Source organism: Haliotis rufescens, unplaced genomic scaffold (assembly GCF_023055435.1).
Source record: "Haliotis rufescens isolate VD_foot unplaced genomic scaffold, xgHalRufe1.0.p SCAF_19, whole genome shotgun sequence".
Classification (NCBI taxonomy): domain Eukaryota; kingdom Metazoa; phylum Mollusca; class Gastropoda; order Lepetellida; family Haliotidae; genus Haliotis; species Haliotis rufescens.
The window spans coordinates 2,114,015-2,127,223 of NW_025963879.1; the positions used below are offsets into that span (position 1 = coordinate 2,114,015).

Sequence of the window (13,209 nt, forward strand, 5' to 3'; positions counted from 1 at the left end):
ATACATTGTCAACACGGTCAACACAAAACGTTTAAGATACATTTTGAATTTTTCTCTTATTTCATCAGCTCATTACAGTTCAATCTACCATCTTCCAATATGATACCTAGAGCTCTACGTCCAGATCTGACGACACCTCCAGGTGAACCATGTGAAAACTTTGAACGCACAATCTAAATGAATGTTGCTCGAGTTCTTTAGTCAATGAGATGTCAAACAATTTGGCTTCATCTCCTTACCACCTTGATTTGAAAATTTCAGTCTCACCAACATGAACGCAAACCAGCCCTCGAGAGTTCATCCTTTTGGGTTTAGATGTGCTCAAAAACAACATGATGTATGAACATGATAAAATACCCACAACAACACTATAGCACATCTTTATTGTTCTGCATTTGGAACTCCCCGATCCTATTCAGATACGATTTTGTGAATGCTTCTCTCACTCATACTGAGAATCATTGATTGGCAGATAAGTTGACCTGATGTGACCTGCTGTGGAGGTGCCCTCCGATCTTCATGCGGAGTGGTATTGTATCAGATTAACAGATCTGGTTTGAATAAGATTGCCTATTTCATTAATGTGAGTATACAAAGCATGTTGTGATTTTTTGTTCTGAAATTTAATAATGTGAGATTACATGAGATTTAATTATATGAGATTACCCAACCACCATCACCTGTCATTTTGGAGAACCCCACTAGAATGAGTATGGTGCTGACAAAACTAGAAACACAATCAGGGCGAAACCGTGGATTTGAACCAATGATCATAGGTTTCTGGCATGCCTAAGGGATGCAACCCTGCACAATTGTGGTGCCTTAGACACCTGGGCCACCTGGGCCCCTTTCTGGGAGAGGTGATCATATACTTCAAGTAGGGATATGAAAATATTCTCAAATAATCCACGTTAAAACACTCATTCACACACAGAGATTTGTCATTTTGTTATTCCATGGATCAATAACATATTTAATCCCATTGTTTCCGGGAGACTGCATATTCTACTTACAGGTCCATCTGCTGGTAACAGTAACCACTGACATATCAACAGCGCTGTTGACCGCTCAGCTTTTGGTAACAAACTGAAGACTCGCTGCACAAGTATCACATACATATTTCACAGGCATGACTTCCCCCAGCAAGGAAGACACACACAGAGAACATCCATACTGGTCACATGCTCCACTGGAATGCCCAATGGATCCCTATCTGTGACCAACACTTGGCAATGAGAGAGCAAGAACAGCCTTAGCATCAGGCCGGAGTTGCAGCCAGCTTCCGTGGGATTCAGAACACGTATGATCATGTATCATGGTTCTTGTCCACCTATACAGCTGTATGTCTGGAAGATGTGGTGCTTCCTGCAACCTGAGTCACCTCAGGGTGTGGAAGAATCTTTGTGGTGTTGAGGTGAACAACTTGCTTGTCTGGGTGTGGGTCTGCTAAAATAGTGTTATTCACCTCAGCAATCCCTCACCATGCCAGACAGAGGATTTCATAAAAATGTGAAACACACCAGTTCATGAACAGGATTATGTGAACATATGACCCTCTGCTGTCAATGAACATGTGAAACTGCAGATTCTGTAAACATGTGAAACACAACAGTTCATGATGGGGATTCTGGGAACATATGAACCTCTGCAGTCCTTGAACATGTGCATCACATTGGGCAAGTTGGAGGAGGGAGTGGAAGGGGCACCACCCTACATGTCTGTCTCCCCGCTGCTGTTCTCTGGGGCTGGGGCAGGTTTGTGCAGGACAGGAAGGTCCACGTACAGGCCTGACTAGGACACACAGCACATGTCGTCCATGGTGACTCGCAGATCTCCGTCCAGCAAGGTCCTCATCACGGTCTTGCCGATGTACCCCGTTGTGCCGTGCTTCACGTTGGGTGCTGTGTTGAAAAAACAGCGCATGTCATCCTGCTTCTCACGGCCTTCAGACTTGTTCAAGTCCCGCTGAAACTCATCGTAAGCCTCCTGGATGATCTGCAACATGGTGAAATATTACAGTGAATAGTTGATACTGGCAATGCTCAACTTGAAGCAAGTCACTAGTATATACAGAAGGGGGATATTGTTTATTTACTTTGATACTGTTGTGTTCTGTGTCCTTCTTTTTAATACCGGTAATTTAAAAAAATAATAATATGAAAATAATCAAAGAAATTGAGGGCAAAATCTATGATTTGTTTGTTTAACACAGGACTCAGCAATATTCCAGCTATAAATCAGTAAATAATCGAGTCTGGACCAGACAATCTAGTGACTGACATCACGAGCATCGATCTACACAATTGGGCTACAATGACATGTAACAACCATGGCAGCGAGTCTGACCATCCAATCCCATTAGTCACCTCTTATGACAAGCATGGGTTACTGAAGATTCTAACTCAGATCTTCACAGGGTTGTAAAATCTATGAACAAAGAGATATTGTTGTGACCTTGTCCATGTTGACGGCCTGCTGAAACATGAGCTCCGGGTTCCTCTCCAGGATGATGGACACCACCATGAATGCCTGCAGCACAGAGCACAGTAACACAACATTACAAATCATGAAACTGCTCTACAACTCTAAAACTGTTCTGACACAGCAATATAACGTGAAACTTGTCTTGAAGCAACATAATATGAAACTTGTCCACTACAACAGATCACAACACAAAACTGCTGTATGATAACACAACAGTAAAACATGAAACTGCTCCATGATAACAATATACTGTATTCGACGTAATAAGCACCCAGGGCGCTCTCAAAATTAGAAATAGGGGGCTGTTATTAGAACATAATTTTGGTGAGAAAGATTGTAAATTTCGTGGTTTATGCTGACAGCCTGAAATGATACAAAAGAAAATTCTGTGCGTATTATACACCACATATATTTTCCAGAATTTAACTGCCCATAATTAAGAGTGCAAATAACACACAAGTGCATATTATAGACGAATAAATAAGTCTTGTGTACATTGATCAATCAGAAGGGGTGCTAAATGGGATTGTTCACTAGCCGATATATTAGTTAATATCGCTGTGGGAGCTTATAAGAGCAGGGTGCTTATTATGTTGAATACCCGTGAAATTATAACAACACAACCAAACATTACTGTATATCAAGTTTACTAATGAGTCCAATCCCAAAGACGACTAGTTCCTTCAGCAGTAAACAGATACGAACCTCCACCATGATCTGCCTGTAGGAAGGGTCCACTATCTTGGACAGCATCTGCTCCACCAGCAGAGAGAAGTTGAGTTCATACATCGTCATGTCTGACAGCGTGGGTTGCTGGAAAGCAAAATACTACCATTGAGAAAGAGAAGCACTCAATGTCGTCACACCAGGGTGCCGTTGTACAAAGCGATCTTAGCGCTAAGGTGATTGTAACTCCCAGAACCTTAACATAGACTTACGCCAGTCACAGTGGTAAGGTTGGTTTGTACAATGCCACCCTGGAAGCTGGAATCTTATGAAACTACCTCTGTATACAGAAAGTAAAACCTTAACACTACAGGAACATACTATTGGCTATTGTGCCGGACACATTCCGTTTCCAAAGATCATGTTGCATCATCTCATCCACATGTATCAGTTTAACAGCCAGTTCCTCCACAACTCTTTGTGTAGCTTCATCAGTTTCCACCATAATATAAGCCTCCAGTGACATCCTCCCACTGTTCAATACAGTTCATACCAGTAATTGAAGTTTCACTTCTTTCTGGTATGACCTGCCATGAGATTTTTCTTCTTTCAAGAAAGACCTGCATTGAAGTTGATTCAGTAGTGGTATTAACAATGCTTTACACGATCAGGCTTCCAACACGACAGAAAAAAACAATATATCTTATTGAAATTAGGGGCGATCATGTTGCGTCAGGATATATGCACTTGATATTTCTTTGGCGTATTTTGTAACCAAAATCGTGCCAATACTGAGAAAACCTGCATCATAACGAGGTCTGACAACTGGTCGGATTGAACACGTCGTCAACTGGTCAAGCTACCGATCGTTAAATTTCAATACCTGTTTGCGTTTATCTGAGATGATCTTTGAACGAAAGTGATATGGGTAGATTGTTTCTGGTATGACCTGCCATGCGTTTATTCTTGGAGGAGGAAAATGCAAACAGAAATTAAGCAAGCTGTACATATAAGAAGTTATTTTAAAATATCTGGTTTTCTTAATAACATTAAAAAAAATAAAAGTTGGAAATTATCTTATCTTCACTATTTTAAAAATCTCCCCCTTTAGAGGCAAATCTCCCCTATTTTGAAGTCAAATCTCCCACTTTGTCATGATGAGGGGTTGACAGGTCTGTGTATGTAAGCTGTGAGCTTTAAAGATGTTATGTAACATTGCTTGGGTCAGGAGTGAAAGTCTTTAGTTGTATGGGCTGTATGATTGAATTGGTATTAGAAGACTGTCAACTAAAATTCAATGCAGTGTATGAGAATTCTGACCTTTTTGGTTTTGGTGTGTTTTTCCAATCTCGTGGCGTAAGTTGCATTCTATTTTACTATTGTTTATGCTTATATAGACATTGTTTTATTTCTTGGGTAGGTAGGCCAATTTAAAAAAAAAGCCTCAGAGATTTTTTTCGCTTGAATTTTGTCCTTAAAAGTTAGGTAGGTAGAAAAAAAAAATATTTGGGAGTAACAAAATTAAAACAACTCAATTTTTCAGGAACATTTCATCATATCCCTGGCACTCAGCTTGTGCACAAATTGCAATATAACAATATTCATGTCATGGGTAGAAATGCATGAAAGACACTGCTATTTTGGCAGCATGGGCGACGTTTAACTCTTTCAACACCAGCCAACCAGAAGATTACTGCTGTGACACCAAGTTCCCAGAGACTCTTGTGTGACAGATGAAGCCAACATTTATCAAGGAAATTATCTGCTTGTAAAACATCTTTGCTACTACATGTTTGGCCATACACTATTTGAAAGGTCTAATCAATCCTATTGTTTATAAATATGAAAGTTATGTGTCTTACATTATATAAATAATTCATTAACAAACTTAATAAAGTTCATTTTAAATAAAAATAATGTAAGCTAAAACCTTCATAACGTCCAGATTTAGGACCAATGAAGCGAAAATTTTTAATGATTTTCGGCAAATATAAGCTATAAACTATTCAAAAGGTCTCACTAATTTAGGTACATTTACTTTTGATACTGAAATATGTTATTCTGTGTAGTACTTGTTCAATGCATGTTGAATAACTCTATGCTTTTTTTCAGTTATTCTGAGTATTGTACAGGCTTGATGTATGTTGAATAACCGTCTGTAGTTATTCTGAGCATGCTCCCATGCTCATCTGTATGTTGAATAACTATGTGTGTACCATTCTGAGTATATAATACTTGATGTAAGGTGAATGGTCACTTGTATATAAACTTACGTGTATACGTTTGTTGTATAGTGTCCAGGGACCCCGAGGGGCACCTGTATGGAATATGAGGAGGCAGGGACATTCGTTGTATGAAGCCTGACCCCAGGGCGACAGATGGCCAAGCATATGATGTTATCTGTACTGGATGAGGCCTGTGTGAGGCTCGTGTACAGTGCACAGTGCGATGATGTGGGAGGAGAGTGAGTATGGTTTTACGTCGCTTTAAGCAATATTCCAGCAATATCACGACGGGGGAACACCAGAAATGGGCTTCACACATTGTACCCATGTCTGGAATCGAACCCGGGTCTTCGGCGTGATGAGTGGCGGCTTTAACCACTTGGTTACCCGACAGCCCCTGGAGAAAATGACTTTGTACATATTGTGTACATAATAATGTGTAATGTGACAGAATTGATTGTTGACATGCATGTATTGAAGTGTTGAAGTATTGATACATTAAGGTATGACTACAGTTGAAACTAACTCAAAGGGACCACTAATTTTAGTTTATAATAACCATAGTTCGTTATAAGCATATATACAACAAATGGCCTGGAGTAAAAATAAGTTTGTTATATCAGTCAGTTTGTTATAAGCGTGGTCGTTACTGTATTAATGTTCTGATGTTGATGTAATGATTTATTGATATACATGTATTGATGAATTAGTAGGGATTCAGGAGATTAGTATTAGTGCAATATTAGTGTATTTGTTAGTAGGGTGGAGTAAGCTTAAGTATTTGGAAAGTGTATGTTAGAGTGACAGAGTGAGTGTGAAGGGGGATAGTTAGTGAAAGCGAGTTGAATGGGTGTGAGTACATAGGTTGTTAAGTCATTATCTGTATAATTCTTTACTTTATTTAAATTGATTCTTAGTCCTACTTGGGTTGTGTTATTACTCCATGTTGTGACACACCCACTGAGCTATGGGGCAGGGGGGGGATGTAAACATGGTTTGTGACAGCGTGCGTCGCCCACCGGTTTGGTGCATGTGCCATGCCGTTTGTGCACTATGCTCGGATATCAATGAGCATTAGACGAGTCCATTTTAAACAGGGGTATAGGTATGAAATAAATAAACATATTTGACTGATGCATGTATCAAACTAAGAAGATGTCGGTTTATAAGTAAGAGCAAATACTTCTCCTCGTTTGTGGTTTAAAATGGAAACACTCGGGAGAGGGAAATCCCTCATGTTTACACTCGGAAGAGGGAAATCCTGACTGTAAACACTCGGAAGAGGGAAATCCTGACTGTAAACACTCAGAAGAGGGAAATCCTGACTGTAAACACCCAGAAGAGGGAAATCCTGACTGTAAACACCCAGAAGAGGGAAATCCTGACTGTAAACACTCGGAAGAGGGAAATCCTGACTGTAAACACTCAGAAGAGGGAAATCCTGACTGTAAACACCCAGAAGAGGGAAATCCTGACTGTAAACACTCGGAAGAGGGAAATCCTGACTGTAAACACTCAGAAGAGGGAAATCCTGACTGTAAACACAAGTAGGAGGGAAATTCCTTGTGTTTAAACTCTGGAGAGGGAAATCCCTCGCATTTACATTTAGTCATGTTTTCTCCTATACATAAACAAGTGAGTGATTCAAATTTAAACGTCACATTGACACTATTTCAGCTATATTGTGATATACATAAGCAATCAAAGACTGACCTGTGGCAGCAGATACCCGGCCACTTTGATCCCTCCAGGTGTTCGCTCCAGAATCTCCCACACTCGGTCGTAGAAGTCTTTGGGCACACGGTTCAACGCTCCATCTAACTGTCGTTTCTGGAATGGCGTTCTGGAAGGAACAGTTAAATATCAGGCATTGCCTTCTGAACTGCATGAAGATGCACTGTAAATAAGTAAGTATAATGTACGCCTCATGTAATTTAGTGTTTCTTCACAGGCCATTTTCTATTTTGGATCATGTTCCAGAAGCGAGTTGTCTCCCGTACCTGATGTCGGCCTCGTAGGTGTTGCGGGTGAGGACAGTGAGCATCATCTCCTTCACATGATGCGGGGAGATGGCATGGATGTCGAACGCGCTGCCTTGTTCTTGCTCCATCTCTACCTCGATGGCTCGCACAAACCACCTTCAAATAGTCACAACATTCACATGCAAACAAAGATATTGCTTGTTGAAACATTTAGTTCCATCTGCGCAGAATGTGTAGAATGTAAGGCTGGCTTTGCATATAAAATTTAATTACCCATATGTAACTGACATTAACATCTTTTCGATCATATAGAGTGACTATGCTTGTTTACTAGCACATCATTGTCTTCAAGGCTCATTTTCAACTTTCACACTCTCCTGATAATCAATAAACAAGACCTTAACACCAGTCTCACTTTCTCCTGACGATGAATAAGCCAAAACTAAAGGCCTGTCTCTCCCTCTCCTGCAAAAAATCCCTAAATAGCAAAAAGCACTACATTCATGTTCCAGGTTTGTATGAAAAGTCTTTCACAGATTTCAATTTGTGTTCCGGAAACGACTTACAAAAATAATAATGCCAAAATCCGTTAATAAGAAAAGGCACCACTTCAGGATCTATTTGATATATCTGCCAATTTTGGTTGAAAAATATTGAACGGTTTTCGAGTTGCGCTCTGGGAACGAAATGATTACTAATTACGCATTATATGCAGGGTGGATTAAAATGAATAACACATAAATTACAAATCATCAAAAGGCACCAGTTCACCACTTGACTGATTTGTATAGCAAGTTTCATCTAGAAAATTTAATATCAAATGGGTTTGGAGTTCTGCTCCAGAAACGAGCATTACCCTCATTTTCAGTATTGGTCAAATTAAAAAAATAATAATTAAAAATAATCAAAAGGCACCAGTTCACCACTTGACTATCTGTATAGTAAGATTCAACAAGAAATATACAACAGTTTAGGTGTTCTGCTCCAGACACAGAAAACGGACAGAGAACAGACGGACAGACATGCTCATCACTAAATCCCCTTTTTTCAAACCAGGGGGATAACAAGGCAAGTCTCACCCAATCCGGATCTTGAGGATACCGTCAAACAACTCGGAGGATGTGGCGATGATCTTCCCCAGACACAGGATGAGCTCCTGCTGCAGCACTGCCTGGCGGATGTCGTAGGGCAGGCACTTGCCGTAGATGATTGTCTTGATCTCATTCGGGCCAACCGGTTTGTCCAACACCTCCTCCTCATGGCCAAACACGCCCACTGTGATCTACACACAGAGAGAAGGACAGGTTTCCCCTTTAATACAGCATTAGCTAGAGGACAGTAATGGACACTAACATAGGCTTCGAATGTTCCATGAAACGTGTCAGTTTTGATGAACAAACTCACTGACAGGCCTTGTTAACTTGTTGAAGGTGATGGAAGTGTTAGAACTTGTTTCCTATTGTCACCTTCTCATTTACTGTACATTACCAATTCACTCTTGTTTTTAAAATCATGAAGAACAGGGACATTGAATTCTTACAGACGCTGTCCACTCAACCCAAATCCTAAAATAGGTCCACATATTCTGAGAACCCTTAACTTCTCTGTAAAATATGAAACTTTGAAACTCTACTGTTATCAAAACAAAATATACATGTGACATCTGACAGAAAGTCAGAAACTTTAAAAGGCAATAACCTACTCCATTTCGATAATATTCCTTCACTGACCAATAGGCCTGTCTCACCTGTTTCCCTCTGACCAGCACGGAGGTGACCGACGGCGCCAGACTGTCCACCAGTTTGCCCAGGAGGGCGGAGCAGAGGCGGACCACTGACCAGTGTTTATGAGCCCCCGCCTTCTGCACCAGTCTCTCCAGCCTCTCTTCCACGGTCTGACCCTCCGTGCGGTACAGCGGACCCTCGCGCTCATACAGTATCTCCAGGATCTGGCTCTGGATCGTCAACCCACTCACTGACCTCAGCATCTGGCTCAGGTCATAGGTCGAACGGGGCAGCAGGTCCTGTCAAAGGATCAACATTTGTCAGGTCATGCCATCGTATCAGTACATCTCATTCTGCAGTTCTTGGACCTACTAGCACAAATATGACTCAACATTTTCTAAAATATATTACTACTGGGATTTAATACTATCCATAACACTTTGCCACTGTCTATAAATAAGATATTTTCAGCAATTCATTGAATTTGCACAGAGCAATTAATAAAATTTCAGTTTCACATAAATAATCCTGCATTTACAAGTATATACCTATCACACTTCTAGTTTACTTCAAAGTTGATTCTCCAAAGACAGTGTAGGAACTGACCTTCTTATTGACATGGCCGTCTTCCACAATGTCTATGAGGCTTGGAATGTCGGTCAGACTCTTGAAGTTAGAGCCCACAGCCTTCTCCTCAAACTTGGTGAATATCCCTGGGTCGATGAGCGTATGGAGGAAGTCGAGGTGCTCAATACAAGCCGACGAGATGAACGACTGAACAACCAGGCAGGCATATCACCATGGTGTCAATATACATAGTATCACTACAACAATTTCTATCATCCTACCTCCATGTCTGAATGATTAGATCTGATTGGACCACGTGATCAACTATGTATTACATTTCGAGGGAAATAAGTTTCTCTGAGAAGCAGAATAAATCCCTTACATCTTACTTTGAAGCAAAAAGCTTTTTCCGAATGAAAGTCACATGGCATAGCACAAGCTAACCTCCACTCAATCAAACAGCTGTTTTCTATCAATTTTTGGATTTGTTTTTCATTCTTTTGCAATGTCATATTAAAACATGTGGGGAAGATATATTCGTTGTAGCAGGATTACTTGGGGTACATGGGGTTTTATGCGTCCCTGGTTAGGTTATAACCACTTGCCTCCAGCTCATGGTATAAAACCCAACACAGTATGCATGAAAAACCCCATGTACCCCTCGTGATCCTGCTACAAGTTCTAGTGTATTCTGCTATAACAATACACCTACTTGACAAGAAGCAACAGTAATGCTCATTCATACTGAGCTCAATTGACACACCATATCTGACATCTAAGCACCCTGCTCAATTAAACATCAGCAACATATTTTAACATTAAGTTTCAAGTTTTCTTATCAAGATTATACATAGACGTTACCTTCTCGACTAAGTCCTTTATCTTTTTCTATTGTACTGGTGTGTTCACAAGTCTAACTTCATTAAAGCAAAGTCATATATGATCATTGAAACTTGAAAACCTTTAGTGTGACCCGAGAACTTCATGTGAAATACGTCTGGCCTGGTGTACGCACCTGCAGTCGGCCAAGACTGACACGGATGCCGTCCACACTTCCCTTCTTGAACTGAGACAGCAGGTCTAGAAACTCTCCAAAGTTATGGCCTCTGAAATACACAAACCACAATTTAAGGCCAAGCGTCCTACCAATCTGCCATGTGCTGTTCCACAAGTGGTTCTTTCCTCAGATAGTTTAACTACATGAATCTCTTTGGTATTACAAGCTCAAGGCACATAGTATTTATTACACTAGTGTCTGACAAGAATAAGCTCATCTCTAAAAATCACACATTATGAGGTTGTAAATAGATTATTACATTCATTAATATAAAAAATGTATGTGGCTGCACCATTTCTAAAATATAACGAAGCATTTTATAAGGAGTGGACTAAAGAAAAAAAGCAAATAAATGAATCCTAGAGATCATGACATTTTCGGCTAACAAATGACAAGATAACTTTTGAGACTAAGTCCATTTTTGTTGAAACTATTGAATGGTTTTTTAATTGTCCTCCGGGAACAAAAAGGTTACGGACCTACAGACAGATGAGAGGTCGACTAATATCCCTCCGTATTATATGCCAGGGGATTAAATAATAATAACAATAAAAAAACAACTCATCAAAAGGCACCAGTTCTCGAGTAGACTGATATGCATAGCAAGTTTCATCTGGAAATATTCAATGGTATTGGAATCTGCTCCAGAAACGAGCACTACCCTTGTTGTCATAAAAAAATAAAAATAAACTGAAGATCCCAAATCATCAAAAGGCACAAGTTCACCACTAGACTGACTTATATAGCAATGGTTTAAGAGTTCAGCTCCGGAATCGGAAAATGGATGGCTGACATACGGACAGATAGAAGGATGGCTGACTTATGGACGGACAGAAGGATGGATGGACATATATATGTCAACTAGTCCTAATCCTTCTGGGCTGTATATATAAACGGGTGCTATCCCTTATGGGTTATATATAAACCAGTGCCAATGTTTAGATCCTTGTATGGTGGTCTGTACATGGACCAGACAAACCAGTGATTGTAATCATAAGCATCGATCTATGCATTTGGGATACGATGACATGCATCAACCAAGTCAGCGAGCTGACAACCCAATCCCATTAGTCACCTCTTATGTATCTGTTTTTTCCCTAGTAATTGGTGTCATTGTGGCAAAGGACTTGCCACAGGAATATGCACAAATAAATAAACATAATACTACCAGACAAACATTGGCTGGTTAGTTAACATCATGAATCATATTTACAGAAAAAATAGATACAGGTTATCATTATGGGGGTTACATGGTGCTAATTTGTTCTAAAAAGATCAACCATCTCATTAAAATCAGATCTTTTACTCCATCATCTTTCTGTACAAAGATCTGATGCTACCCCTATAGAAGGTTGTGTCAGGTGATCTTTCTAATCAGCCAATCAGTGTCGAAGCTTCCATATTCTCGACACAAGTGAGCGAAGCATTCAGACAAACATGTCTGAATTCTGTATCTCGAAAACAAAGATGATCGATGTTTCCAGTGTGCAAAACAATACTTTATTTGACAAACGCTGTTGTTTTGAGTGTCATGGCATTTTCACCCAGAAAGGTGTACTTTGGAGGGGTTATTTTAGCTCAAATAAAAAATTCCAAACCATGGCAGTGAAGACATACAGTCGAATCATTTAGGAAGCTGTCATCTGATTGGCTCATGAACTCACATGTCCCTCATTTTGACTGGGAGGTCAAAGGTCACTCCTGGTTCACCTGACGCAACCTGGCATCCTTAGATCTTCACGTAGAGAGGTATCACATCAGAGTAAAAGATCTGATTTTAATGAGATTGAAAATATCATATGCTTACAATAGGATAGAATACATCCTAACATCTGGTGACCAGTCATGTATATCTACCAGAAACTTTAAATCAGTGCTTGCGAGAATGTTGTCCTACAGGTTCTTTCACTAGTGGATAATTGTCACTGTTTTGTGCTAGCTGTTTAGTTTCTTTTACTTTTCTTCAAATCTGATTCCCCTCAAAATAGAAACGTAAACAAATTCACAGCCCTGTCGCCATTTTTTAGATACAAAATTTCATTCCAAATTTCGGACATCAGCGCATAGCTAGGGGAAATTAAAATGTAAGAAATCATATTGCAGTACTTATATTTCTTGAACACTCATAACGTTGATCAAACACAAACACAAGCAGGCCTGTGCAACATATCTAACACACAGATATCACAAAATATCCTTACCACGTTATGTACATTACACATTTTAAGTATAAAACAGTTTGATTATTGTGATCAAACCCAGATATCCTCATAAAAGATAAATTGTAAATGCAAGAGAATAACCACTCTAGATTATCCATCAAAACAGATTTCAATTGGTGTAAAGGGCAAAATAGCTGTGAAAGTTATTTGAATGGACCACTGAAATGAGTGACGACACCAGGTGTTTGTGGACAGGGTAAAGGAAACGTAACAAGCAAACAACAACATTGAACAGCTCATCAACAACAATTGTGACACTGGTGGGCGGGTCAACCTGTAAAT

The 13,209-nt window shown here is 39.9% G+C and overlaps 1 protein-coding gene across 2 annotated transcripts in view; it reads right to left on the reverse strand.

The window, feature by feature from the left end:
• Positions 1-364: 364 nt before the first annotated feature.
• Positions 365-13,209, reverse strand: part of LOC124113034 (phosphorylase b kinase regulatory subunit beta-like) — a 49,008-nt gene continuing 36,163 nt past the window's right edge. For both annotated transcript variants that reach the window (XM_048398791.1, XM_048398790.1), the window contains 9 exons: positions 10,664-10,754; positions 9,688-9,855; positions 9,105-9,380; positions 8,437-8,639; positions 7,376-7,513; positions 7,089-7,218; positions 3,190-3,297; positions 2,455-2,529; positions 365-1,995 (listed from right to left, as the gene is read on the reverse strand). In XM_048398791.1, the coding sequence (XP_048254748.1) occupies positions 1,792-1,995; positions 2,455-2,529; positions 3,190-3,297; positions 7,089-7,218; positions 7,376-7,513; positions 8,437-8,639; positions 9,105-9,380; positions 9,688-9,855; positions 10,664-10,754 (1,393 nt within the window). In that variant the 3' untranslated portion in view covers positions 365-1,791. The remainder of the gene's footprint in view (positions 1,996-2,454; positions 2,530-3,189; positions 3,298-7,088; positions 7,219-7,375; positions 7,514-8,436; positions 8,640-9,104; positions 9,381-9,687; positions 9,856-10,663; positions 10,755-13,209) is intronic.